The sequence below is a fragment of the Macrotis lagotis genome, chromosome X (genome assembly GCF_037893015.1).
Source record: "Macrotis lagotis isolate mMagLag1 chromosome X, bilby.v1.9.chrom.fasta, whole genome shotgun sequence".
Classification (NCBI taxonomy): Eukaryota; Metazoa; Chordata; class Mammalia; order Peramelemorphia; family Peramelidae; genus Macrotis; species Macrotis lagotis.
In genome coordinates, this window is record NC_133666.1 from 71,943,791 (window position 1) to 71,957,265 (window position 13,475).

General features: G+C 48.4%; 1 protein-coding gene across 8 annotated transcripts in view; it reads left to right on the forward strand.

Moving 5' to 3' along the window:
• The window catches only part of AMOT (angiomotin), a 57,423-nt gene that overhangs the window by 18,216 nt on the left and 25,732 nt on the right, over positions 1-13,475 (forward strand). For all 8 annotated transcript variants that reach the window (XM_074207947.1, XM_074207941.1, XM_074207945.1 and 5 more), the window contains 3 exons: positions 4,026-4,464; positions 7,319-7,463; positions 9,607-9,699. In XM_074207947.1, the coding sequence (XP_074064048.1) occupies positions 4,300-4,464; positions 7,319-7,463; positions 9,607-9,699 (403 nt within the window). In that variant the 5' untranslated portion in view covers positions 4,026-4,299. The remainder of the gene's footprint in view (positions 1-4,025; positions 4,465-7,318; positions 7,464-9,606; positions 9,700-13,475) is intronic.

Here is a 13,475-nt window from a genome sequence, read left to right on the forward strand (position 1 = left end):
TTAGAAGTGGAAATTTGGTCCTTAATCCGCAAATGACAGAGCTGGCCGTAGACAGGAACCCTTGAGCAAATTGCTGCTAAATCCTTGGCTGCCAGGGAGGCTCCAAGAAGGTCTGGAGATTAGCTGGGAAGCTGGAGAGGGAAAAAAAAAAAGAATCCCTTTCTTTCCCTCCTCCCCTCAAAGAAAAAGAAAAGAGAGGAAGAATGGGACCGGGAGAACTTGAGATTTGGAAAGCGCTCCAGTGGTCGTTTAGTCTGGGCAGCCGAGAGTGCCCACAGGAGCTGGTCCTCCAGATGGGAGGCCCGGTGAGAGGCCGGAAGCGGTCCAAACCTTTGTCCAAACCTTTGTCGGCCTTGATCTCCCGGCTCTTTCTGCACACTAGAGTTATACATTGATTGAATGCTTTGTTAAGCAAAGAAAAGAAGAAAACCTTTGAAAAAAAAAAGAAAGATTATTTTTGTTTATAAAGAAAGCAGCCACCTCCTTCCCATTGTTGAACTCTTGCCCAGGTCTGAGGTTTCTTTCAATCATTGTTCAGTGGAATTTAAGAGTGACCTTACAGTGCAGCTTGTGCAAGAGAAGGCCGAGCCCTCTCTGTCTGATTCACCCCTGGAGAGGCTGGGAAAGAAAAGACCCCAGTCGGGTTCCAGGCTCCTGGCTTCACCTGTGTCCTTGTGCTAGAGGTCCTGCCCAAACTGTGTGAGAGCTACTGACTGAGGGTACCAAGATGGAGCAGTCCACTGTCTGGCTGCTTTGGGGCCTGGGGTTTCTCAGAGATCAGGGCCCTGCCCTAATCCTGGGATGATATTGTCTGGGCCTGCTTGGCGTGCATGGCTAATGTTGCAATGGGGGAGCTCAGCCAGGTGGGCTGCCTGAGTGGGGGGTGGGGAAGGGGATTGCAGGGCTCCCTCCTGCCACAAAGCTGTGTTAATGCTCCTCAACTTTTCTCATCTGCGTGGCTGCTGGGATCCAGATGGACTTTGGCAAGGAAGTCCATTCCTTTTCACAATAGCCAGTAAGGGGAGATCTGTGTTATAGCTCTTCCCTTCTGTTTACAGCCTGGAGAAACTGAGGCGCAGCTGCTTCCTCTCAGTTTGTCTCTGAGGAGGGACCAGACTCCTTTGCTGAGTGCTGGATCAGCCAGACTGTGTGGTCTGACCGGCAGGCCTAGGGACATGGGGAAGTTGGGGGGGGGGGTGCTGCTGAGGCATAGGTGCCAGAAACTCAGAAGAGTTTATATGGTGAAAGTTGCTTGAATGGGCCCAAGAGAGTCAGAGAGAAGCCTGGTTTTGCTCTTGGGCTAGAGGCCTGAAAGAGAACGCCCCCGTAGGGCATGAGTCCCCTCAGTTCCTGCAGCCTGTTTTGAACCCCAGGAAGATATCGCCTCCCAAGGCCAGTACATGATGTCCTTCAAAGTAGGTCAGTAGCATGAAACCCACACAGAATACGGGTGGACCAATGATGAGGCAATGGCTTCTTAGCCCAAGGACCTAGCTGCCATCTGTCTCCTTGAGCAAGTGGGAGTTTTACAGACTGTACCGGATGCCTCTGGGTTCCCTCCCCTCCCCTTCTAGCTCTAAGCTTCCTGAGGGTAGGGGCTTTTTCTGACCTCTTCTCTTCCCCACCTTCCCAACTTGGCCAGGGCCAATGCTGGGCTATATTTGTTGAATTAAATATTTTTGTCTCATACATAAAAAATTTACATAGAAGTTTGTTTCTTATAATGCTTCCATTCCTCAGCATTCTCTCTGGAAGTCTGTGAGGTAGGTTGAGGTAACTGATATCTTGGGGAGGGGCAGAGAGATAAGGGAGTCAAAATCACAGAAGTTCAGTGACCTGCCCCAAGCCTCAGTCAGTTAGGAGGGGCAGGTTGGGGGGGGGGTGACAAGCTGAATGAGAGGAAATCTGCTTGTCAGGGCTGTTCTTCTGTTTGTGGGAGTCTTTTTTTTCTTACAAGCTGATAAAATGAGCTTTTACTGTAGGCAACCCAAGAACAGAGAAACTCTCTAGCCTATCTAGTAGGGGCAGGAGATAGAGAAAAAACTGGTACAATTCTCAAGAGGAAACTGGGCTAACCACTTGACTAGTAAGGGGGTTTTGCCTGGGGTAAATATTGGATATCTGCAGGAAGGAAGCCTGCATGGCCCTCCAAAGTACAGTAGAACTCTTGGGATCCTTGCTCCCAGTGAAGTGCCGGGTGGCTTAGGCACTCCACACTGATTGGTCAAACCTTTATCAGGTAGGTATGTCTGGCATTAGGAGATTCTAGGAGGATGATGGGCTGCCCAACATGAGTCTTTCAGTTGAAGAAATGGAGCCTGAGGTTCTTTGGGTAGCATATCTGAAGCATCTGTCTAGGTATACTTTCCTCATTTATTCTTAGGAACAACTGTTTACATGGGAGTGGTTCAGTTCTTGCCTAATCACTAGGTCTGGTCCTTGGCCTCACTTGGTCAGGCTGACACATTCCCTAGTCTTCTGCATCACTTCAAGCCAGGAGGGCCTGTCTTGTTGGTTCCATCTTCACTGTGCCTTTATGCTCTGCTTCTTAGGATTCAGGGGCAAGAATTGGAGGGTTGTGCTCCTAGACTACTCCTGAACCCTGGGTCTGGGGAGAAGGAAGATGAGCCCTCATCAGGGGCCCTCCTGATGAGTCCCATGGAAACCAAGTATCTGTGAGTCGTAATGGGTGCCCAGGCCTCCAGATGCAATGCACATGCATGATTTTCCAAGGGAAGACTACTTCTTAGACTTTGAAAGCCGTGCCTGTCATCTTACCCCTGGGTGGCAAGGAGAAATGCAAACTCGTCCCTCCCTCAAGGATCTTATGTTCTTCTAGTCCTGAGACCCCAAGACCCATGGAAAGGAATGGCAGTGGGTCTATCATTGGGTCCAAGATAGCATAGCTCAGAATGTTCAACAATTACAATGGCCAACAGTGGGGTCAGGGGCAAAGGGCCTTAGAATTGGCAGGCAGGCTAATCCCAGCCTGCCACCAACTCCCTATGAAACCCATGCCTGAGGTACATCTCTCTGGACTTCAGTTTCCTTTTTTTGTAAAGTGGGGGACTTGATCTAGCTGATGTTGAAGGACCCTTCTTGCCCTATAGTGCTCTTCCCAATTCTGAAATATAGCACTACATGGTGCCAGGAGGGAGAGCCCTGGATAGTAGTTGTTCAGGGGATCTCCTTTGGAATGACCTTCAGGTTTTGGCCCCAGGGGATTCATAGGAGTAGGGGCACATCATTAGATTTAGTAGACCTTTATTAAATGTTTGGCAAGCCACTGAATGAACATGGATTACCCCTTCTAACGTGATGCTGTCTGAGGTTTGATGCCCATCTGCAGTATGAGGCAAGACTTAGGTTCTTGGGTTGAGGATGGTCAAGAGAGAGAAGGGTGGGCAATGTTGATGATTCCTTAGAAGCCTAAGTCGATGGCAGGGCTGAATTACTCAGCAGTCAGAACTGAGGGGGTCAAAGTGTGGCTTCTTTGGTGACAATTCATTTCTACTGCACACAGAAAAGAGACCAAAGCACATACTAGGACTTTGACCTTTTCTAGACCTTGGGCCTTTGGCAGAGGGGGGCCTGAGTTTTGAGAAGGGAACTTGAGGGAAAATAGAGATACTCTGAAATAGCTGACAGAGATCTGGACTCAGAATCAAGAAAGAACCTGCTTCTGATAGTATTGATTGCTCTGAAGCCCTCTGAACTTTGGTTTCCTCAGTTTGTGCTCCTTGAATACTTGTGTTCCTCTCTCCTAAAGGTTTATGGGGGAAGATGCCTCTATATTAATTTGTATTTGGTCATGGGTTTGACACTAATTCTGACTCTAATCCTGATTGCCAGCATCTTCCTTTCTATCTGGATGACATAGACAGAGAACTGAATGTTTGAAGTGCATGGATTCTCTGGTGGGATTATGACCCTTCCCTGCCCCCCTATCCCCCACATCACTCCCCTTTTCTCTCCCCAACCTCTTTGCTGTTGAGCTGATCATATGTGTTCTTCATGCCTTTCAGGCCAGCCCAGGACATCTCACTGCAGCCAAGGACCCCTCACCATCATAGCCCTACATCTTCCGTGACATCACTGGGGTCCTTGAACCTGCTACAGTCTCCACCACCAAGCAGGCCATCACCTGCCCAGCAATACCCCCTGAATCAGGGAGAGCCCAACTCTCTCCTGCCCAGGCCTCAGCAACTATTCCTGCCTAGTCAGAGTCACCAGGGGGATTCTTACCGCCAGGGCCAGTCCAATCCAAGCCAGCAGCAGCCAGGAGAAGCATACCCAGCCATGCCTCGGGCTCAGCAGTTCCCCTCACCTTACCAGCCCATGCCATCAGACCCTTATGCTATCGTCTTCAGAGCTCAGCAGATGGTGGAGGTTCTCTCTGAGGAAAACCGGTCCCTACGGCAGGAGCTAGACACCTGCTATGAGAAAGTTACGAAACTGCAGAAGGTAAAGACCTCTTCTCGGAAGTTTCAGTTCCAATATAATTTTTTTAAAAGCTTGGGAGAGTCTATTTCCTGCTGCAATCTCTTCTCCCCAACTTAGGAACATGGTTAGGGGAGGGGTTCTGGCAGGGACAGGAGTCTTAGTTTCTCCAAAGCTATACAATGGGTGACAACCTGGGGCTAGTAATCTCTCTGTTTCTGAGGCCCAGTGTTCCTAAGGACAGCCTACAGTCAAAATTCCCTGACTCTTGACTTCTCAAGGAGACCAGTAAATGGAACCAAACTTTTGCCAACTTCACCTCTTTCTCCTTTGGGCACTGGACAGCTCCTATGACTCACTATCTCCACCTCCCATGTGAGCCATCTGGGGAGGAGAGTTTTGTTTGTGTGTGTGTGTGTGTGTGTGTGTGTGTGTGTGTGTGTGTTGGAGGGAGGGTTACATGTGTGTTGAGTGGGTGGATGGGGACTCCAGTGTGTTGTTCTCTGCCTATGTCCTTGGGAGATTCTCAAGAGTAGCAGTGGTTGAGGCCTGATTGTTTAACACCAGATCAGGGTCCTGAAGACAGACCACCAGAGGCCGGCCCTCAAGTGCTAGAGACAGGGAGACAGCAGCAGCCAGTCACTTCAATGAGGTTGTCATCCACAGCCTCTCCCAGTAAATACACAGTGTCTAGTTCCACCTCCGGAGTTGGCTGAGCTGGTTAATGGTTGACATCTTTTTTGAGCTGCAAAATTTCCTTACCTCCAGGAGGAAGTTAGCACCCTCTTCTAGGGGTTGGTAGAGAGAGAGAATGCGCTTGGGAGTGGTTGCCTTGCATTTGTTGGTGGGGACCAGGGAATTACTAGAGTCGGGACTCATGTCTACCTCACCCTTCCCACCCCAGTCCTTCCATGTTCTTGATCTCCTTTTCTAGAGGTATGGTTAGGCTCTCTATTGAGAGGGTGGAAGGATCGGAGTTTGACCTGGGGGCCCAAGGGGGAAGAATCAGTGTGATCCAGTGAAAGGGCCATGGAGAGGTGTATGGTGGATGTGGATCTGTTTCTGTGACTATCATGGAACCATAGATATAGAACAGAGGGGAGTCTCTCTAATCCAACCCCCTCATTACACAAAGGAAGAAGCTGAGGGAGCCAGAGAAGTAACGAAGTCATTTGCAGACCCAGGTCCTGCAACTTTGAAGGGCTGGTAAGGTGGTTGAGATGCTTGTGTGGGACCCATGGATGACCCAGTTCTCCTTGTTGATTGGGTCCCTGACCAGTGAGCCACATGGCCACTTCACTGCCCCACTGGCTTCCCCATAAGGCTTCCAATGCTTTGAAAACGACTCACCTTAAATCTCCAGTGAGTATTGGGCCAAGGGACCAAATTCCTTCCTCACTCCCTAGTCTCAGTCCTTCTCATGGCAGCCTCATCAGTATATTGCTGACCTCTAGGATCCTGGATTCTATAGGAACTTGGTTGTTGGTAAGGACAGTGGTTCTGAAGTGGGTCAAGTTCTATCAGGAACTAAAGGGGGCTAAATCATGACTCTCTTTCTTGATTTCATCCAGACTCTGGATGTTGCCAGATAAGATGCAGATTTATTTCCTAAACTTCTGTTTCATTTTCTGAGTGATGAAGGAATATATCAAGCTGATAGGTGAACTCAGAACCAAGTTTTTATTCCCAGCTCTAGGGTGCTATGTGACTTTAAGTTCCTGTAGTGTAGACAGTAGACAAAGGCCTGTTAACTTGTTGACCAAAGAACCTTCGAGGTCCCTTTTAACTCTGAGATTCTTTATGTAGGACAAATTAGGACCATTTTTTTAAACTGGGCCAAACCAAGGTCATGGTGAACTCCTAACTTAATCTGGCTCTGAATCCTCTGGAATGAAGAGCTCTTCTGGTGGGCACATCAGCACTTACTCTTTTTAAGAAAACTATCCCCCCACCACTTACACGTAAAAACCATTTCAACATTCACTTTTTAAAAAAAATTTGAGTTCTAAATTCCATATTTCCTTCCTTCCTTCCCTTTTTCCCGCCCTAGACAGTAAACAGTCTGCTATAGGTTATATCTATGCACTCATGTAAGAGATATTTCCATATTAGTCATTTTATGAAAGAATACTGGAACAAAAAAATGAAAGAAGGAAAGAAAGAAAGTAAAAAAAGTGCTCTGATCTGTATTCTGACTTCTATCAGTCCTTTCTCTGGAGGCAGAAAGCATTTTTCAACATGAATCCTTTGGGACTGTCTTGGATCATGGTATTGTTGAGAATAACTAAGTCAATTCACAGTTGATCATCTTACAATATTGTGATTACTGTGTACAGTGTTCTCATGGTTCTCATGCTCATTTTACTTTGCATCAGTTTGTGTGAGTTTTTCCAGGTTTTTTCTGAAAGTATCCTGCTTATCATTTCATAGTAATATTCATCAGAATCATATAGCGGGGCGGCTAGGTGGCGCAGTGGATAGAGCACTGGCCCTGGAGTCAGGAGTACCTGAGTTCAAATCCAGCCTCAGACACTTAATACTTACCTAGCCATGTGGCCTTGGGCAAGCCACTTAACCCCATTGCCTTGAAAAATCTAAAAAAAAAGAATCATATAGCACAATATGTTCATCCATTCCCTAATGGCACCAACAAACCGAGTTCCAATCAATAATCTTGTCCATACGGGTCCTTTCCCCTTTTTTATCCCTTTGGAATCCAGACCTAGTAGTGGTATTGTTAGCACTTATTTTTGCTTCCTGAATGTCGGTATTAGACTTGAGGTTCAAACTAGAGACTGACTCATTTCTCTCTCTCTCTCTCTCCCCTGCCCCCAAATATTCTTGCTAAGTCTCTTTCTGGTTTGGATCACCCTTTTAGCTGGAGACAGAAATCCAACGGGTCTCAGAGGCCTATGAAAACCTGGTGAAGACCTCTTCCAAGCGGGAGACCCTGGAGAAGGCTATGAGAAACAAGCTAGAGGGGGAGATTCGGAGACTCCATGACTTTAACCGGGACCTTCGAGGTAGGGTTCTCTGAAGGCTGGGATATCAGAATACCAGGGGATTGGGGGGAAAAGCTGGAGAATGGTACTTGTACAATTGAAACTTGGGCCATCGGGTGCTGGTCAATTTGAAGGCAGGAAAGTCTGGGGATGAAATCAGAGAAGTTAGATTCATATGTTATAAATGGAGGACTTCAGAACCATCATGTTCCCGACCTCTCCCCCTGACACACACAGGGACCCAGAGAGGGACAGAGACTTAATCAAGTAGAACCTGGACCATGCTAGGATTGGAATCTGAGGTTCATGACTCCAAATCCAGAATTGTATCTGCTGTCCCTCCTTTTCTTTCCAGCTTGGCAAGGACCTGCCCAAATATCCCCCTAGTAAAAGGGGACTCAGAAAGGAACTGGAAGAGTTGCAAGGTAGCACACTCTGCTCTTAAGGTGGACCCAGGGAGAACACAAAAACAGTTCTCTGTTATGTGCTCTATAACTCTTGTCTTCCCAGTGAATTGTGCATGTGTGTGTGCATGTGTGTAAGAAAGAGCAGAGGAAGAAGAAGAGATATGAAAGAGATGGGGCAGCCCCTCCTCTGAGAAATTTTCTAACCGCCCAACCCTCCTAATGAGCACAGACAGCTCTCCCCTTACACATCATTTGGTTTCTCTCCAGTGAAAGATGGGTGATATGGCATCTACCAAAAATCTTGGGAAGGTACCTACTTTGAAGTGACAGAGGTGCTCCCCTTGGAAATTGGCACATCTCTAAGCTGCCACTCTCCCTGGCCTACCCTGTTGTGCCCCTTTGCCTATCAGGGTTGACAGGAAGGGCTTAGCCCTAGGTAACTCTAGTAGGTCCTCTCTGCTTTCACCTTTAGCTTAGCATAAAAGTCAGGAGCAAGAGGGAAGGGGAGGCAGGGTTCCTTAAAATCCTGTCTTCTTGAAAATTGAGTATATGAGGCAAGTCACATAAGAGTGGTTTAGAGGACTCTGGGAGTAATTGAGCCTGAGGAGAGGAAGTGTAGGGAAGCCCCACTATCTGTCCTCAAGCATTGAAAGTCTGCCTCAGAGATGGGACAGGGGACACTTTCCTGTGAGCCGGAGAGGCTGAGTGCCCATTGGACGGGCACTTGGGCTTCTGAGACCACAGGCTAGAAGAAACCTCTGGGTCCTCCAGCCTAGCCCCCTCATTTGACCATAGCCCAGGGAGCTTGCCTGAGATTACACAGCCACAATATCTTCCAACTCTGAATTTCAGTACTTCTGCTCTTGGTCTCCTCTCCAGTTTGTTTCCTTCTTTGGAAAATAGGGAAAGGCAGGATTGGGCCAAATTTTCTCTAAGACTTTTTTATGGACTTACAGGGTCACAGCCGGAAGGGAACTCAGAGATCATCCAGGCCAACTTCCCTCATTTTAAAGAGGAAGAAACTGAGGCTGGAATAAGTACTTTGCCCAGGAGCATTCTTAATCCACATTTATTAAGTGCCCACTATGTGCCAGCCCTCCATTAAGAGCTCTCAAGTAAACCCCAAGTTGGCATTTGAGTCTTCTATCTCCCTTCAATCACAGGAAGGTCCAATTTGCCTCTAGTCCCAAGTGTGACTTCAGTCCCTTGTCCCTAATGAGTAACCATACCACCCTTAAAGCTCCCCTTGTAGGTGAACCCATTCAGGGCCTACATCCCCCAGGCAGCCCAGACCTCATTCGGCTGCTCTCGTCGTCAGCAAGTTTTTCCTTCCATGGAGGTAGAATTTGGCTCCCCACACCTTCCCCCTGTTGATGCTGGTTTGGCCCCCCTGAGGCCAAGCTGAATGAGCTGCTGCCAGTTCCAACATTCCAAAAGCTCTGGGCTGTCCTGGGGATGAGCTTCCTGAGACTCCTTGTCTTAGGTCATGGGAGCTGTGGACCCAACTGGCGCTTGGTTGTTTTCACAGGATGGAAGAAGAGGCGGCATCATGTGGCTTTCCACCTCTCACTCCCTGGTGGGCCAACTTCCTTCAGGGGTTCAAGTTTGGGTTCATCTATTTCTAGTTCCCCATTCCTGGGTTTGGCAAGAAGGCCCAAGCTTATCTCAGCTAGGGTCTGTGTCTAAGGGACAAGAAGCATATGTGGTCGGAAGCGTGTGTGTTGCTCCCTGCTGAGTGACCCTCTCCAATCCCACAGAGCGCATGGAGACAGCCAATAAGCAGCTTGCTGAGAAGGAGCACGAGGGTTCAGAGGACACCAGGAAGACCATCTCCCAGCTCTTTGCACAAAGTGAGTGGGCAAGTGGGTCTCTGGTGGTTTGGACCTGGCTCAGGACTGAGGACCTTTCCCCAAAACAGCCTGAAAGTAGACTGACCCAGCTACCTTGCTATGGCCAACTATCCAGAGTATAGTGAGGCCAACCAGAGAGTATCGTGGGGGCTGGGGGGGAGGGTGTGAGCTGAAAGCATACCAGGAAGACTTTGGGAATGAGATTTCCCTACCTCTTCCCCCCTCCCCCGCTGAACAGGAATCCTTCAGGAACCCTTGAGCTGTGTCTGGATGGTGCCAAGGCATTGTGCTGGCTGGAGGCAGGCCCTGCTGTGGCCAGAGTTGGCCTGCAGTTCGGGAGGGAGGAGCCAGGCCTACCTTCTAATAGCCTTTCATTGTCTCTAAAATGCCCTTTGATTGGTAAGAGGGAATTCACCCTCCTCTCTTTGAATCTATTATGGGCTCCGCCCAGTCCTATACAGGGTTTGATTCCTTCCAATTGCCCTAATCACATGGGAGGAGGTGCAAAAGAACCACAGAGAGAAGCCTGTGTGGCCCTACTTGCCCCCCTCTCTGCAGATGCTCCCAAAGATGCCCACGGGCCATTGGGCCATGGAAGAGCAGCCCCAAGCCTTGCTGGCTGGGGCTTGGAGCTGGGTTTCTTCTTGCCCTATTATGGTACCCCCCCTCAACTACCCCACACCCACCTCTTCCCTGAATTGCCTGCTCCTTTGTCAGTAATCTTACTGAAAGGAATGCAGTTTTTCTGGTGTCATCGGGGGCCAGGAGGTGGCTTTCATTCTCTCTCCTGGTTCAGGCTCCAGGCTGGCTCCCTGATGGAGAGAGCACTGAAGACGGAAGTCTCTCTTCCACCAGGGGTGAGGATGGTGCAGGTTTGTGAAGCCCGATTTTATTGACTGGATAAAAGGGTTAGAACAAAGGGCATGAGGGCGGCATCAAGTCCTTCCAGGTTCTTGTCTAGAAATGTCTCCAGATAGGAACAGTGAATGTTTTGGCAGGGTGGGTTTACCTCCTTATACAAATGGGATCAACTGAATTTATTTCTCTCAAGCGCTACTATTGTAGGCTGGAAAATAAGGGGCCCTCCATCCTACAAAACTGGGGGATTCTGACTCCATCCATGAGAATCACTTGGGTTGGGGAGGTCCCATGGGGATTGAACTGTGAAATTTGGAGAAGAGAATCTGTCAGCTAAGGGGAGAGAGGTCTCCAGGTATAGCAACTTTAGAGTCAGAGGAGCTGGCTTCCAGTACTACCTGTGTGTCCTTAAACATGTTACTCTGTAGTCTCATTTTCCTCATCTGCAAAATGAGAGACAATTAAGGTATCTTCTGGCTCTGTGAGGTGAACAAGCAAGAATTACCTTTGGTTTTTTGTTTTGTTTTGGTTTGGTTTTGGTTTTGGTTTTGCAAGGCAGTGGGGTTAAGTGGCTTGCCCAAGACCACACAACTAGGTAATTCTTAAGTGTATGAGGCCAAATTTGAACTCAGATCCTCCTGACTCCAGGGACCCGTACTCTGTCCACAGCATCACCTAGCAACCTCCACCTTTGTTTTAAGGTAAGGGCAACTGAAACCTGGAGAGAAGGAAATCCTGGTCATATCTAGCCTGTTAACTCTCCCAGCAAGTCAGAGCTGAACTGAAATAAGAGCCCAGAGCCCTGCCCCTGCCCCAGGATGAAACCTGGGGTGGCCTCCTTGTACAAAGGAGGAATTGGGGAAGGGACTTGTCTTGTGAGGCTTATCAGAGAATGGAGGAGGATTTGATGGGGGGACAGGGGTGGTTAGAGGGTCACAACATGAGCCAATCCTGTTGGGACTGAACTGGGTACCAGAGCAGGGCCCAGTTAGACCCTGGACACACACACACACACCCACATGTACCAATGAGGACTAGAAATGAAGTCAATAAGCAAGAGGCCAGGAGAGGACCCTTTTCTGGACACTGCATATTCTCCTGTGGAAAATGAGTGATCTCATGCTTTTCTCCCTGGACAGGGCTGTGAGCAAGGAGAAGGGCAAAGCTCCCTGGCATAAGCACCCAAGGAGAGGAGAGCCAGGCCACTATGGTGGGCCATGCCTAGGTGGTCTTGCCTTTCTACCCATATTGCCTTGTACCAGTACTTTGGGCCCTTCAGGAGCATAGGACAAGGCTGTGGCACTCATTAAACCCTCCCAGGATGCTGAGTACCCAAGCAAAGGGCCCTCCCTGCCAGCCAGAACTTGATAGGGGCCTGAATCCAAAGAACTGAGCTCAGACCTCAACTTAGACAACTGTCCGCTGCCCACCTGTTCACACCAGGTTTTTATTAACCTGCTTGGAAAAGGTCTTAGGGCCCTAACAGCGCATGCCTCCAAAAGAATTTTCCACGCTGGACAGAACTTGGGGTGTGTGTGTGTGTGTGTGGTCATTTGACCCACAAATGAGCTCATAAAATAGACTTTGTAAATGATCATGGAGCCATCTACCTAACATGGTCACTTCGAGATAGGGCCAAGGAGCTAAATTGGGAGATAGCCTGGACCACTGTCATTAGCCTTTAGGGGGGATTCACATTCAAAGGATGGCACCCTTTGGCCAAGGAGGCACTGAAGGAGTGATGGTACCCTGGTTTTCATTCTAATTTTTAATCAGTTTACAAGAAGTGATTTTGAACATCAGTCCAATCATTAAAACTTGGACTGTGACTGTTTTTATTTAAGTAAATGAGATGCAGACCAGATGATGTCCTAGTGACTTTGTAGTCCCCCACTCTAAAGTTCCATTCATTTGGATAACTTGATTTTCTCAGTGACTTTGTTTGCAAGGTTGATCTTAAAATTCCAGCTTTTCCTTCATGCTCTTGGGGCAGTCTGGGGGTACCTTCCCTTGCCACTCTGGTGTTCTTGTCCTCTACCCTCCTATTTTGGGGAGTGGGTGAGAGAAGGAATTTACCCAATAAATATTGGAGTGTCTGCTATCTAGGTGCTCCCAAATAGATTTCAATGGAAGCCTTAGAGTGCTGGTACCCTCTTCCCATTCCCTAGGCCCATTTCATCCCATTCCACAGAAAATGAGGGAAGTCATTGGGCACATGCACAGTTCGATTCTTGCTGGGAGAGCTCATGTTTCTCAAGCCCATTTAGCCCATTTGGGGACAAGTTGGGGGAGACCCTCATGCCTTTCTCTAGCCCTTCTTTGGGTGCCTCCCCTCTTCCCCGAGAAGGCAGGAGGGTACCTTCTAATTTTGCCACCAGGCCTTTTGAAAGATGAGTACATTCCCAAGAGAGAAACAGATGCAAAGAGATTGGGGGGTGGAGAGAAGGGGCGGGCCATTAGGCCCAGCAACATCTGGTCTCCAGGGAAAGCCTAATTTCAGCCTTGCTCACAGCTCAGAAATAATGTTCCAGTTGAAAGGGCGGGTTTGGGGGTTCAAGTACATTTTATTGGGTATCATATATACTGATCTATTAGATGTAAGAGTTTGGGGGTGTGGCCTTTTTTGGCTCATTGCCTCTACCCCTGTGCGTTAAGGAAGTGAGATGCAGTGGCCTTAAGCCACCTTCTCTGCCTCTTTGTGCTCTGCCTCCAAGCTCTCTCAATGACTTTAGACTTTGGGGATACAAGGTAGAGTTATTGACAGAGCAGCAGCCCATATTTCTATAGCGCTTTGGGGTTACAGAGTGCCTAATCTCGTTGAAAGGAAAGGATCCCCTATCTACAAAGTAAAGACTCAAACAGGATTGTTTTTTAGCAAGGCAATGGGGTTAAGATCACACAGCTAATCATTAAGTGTC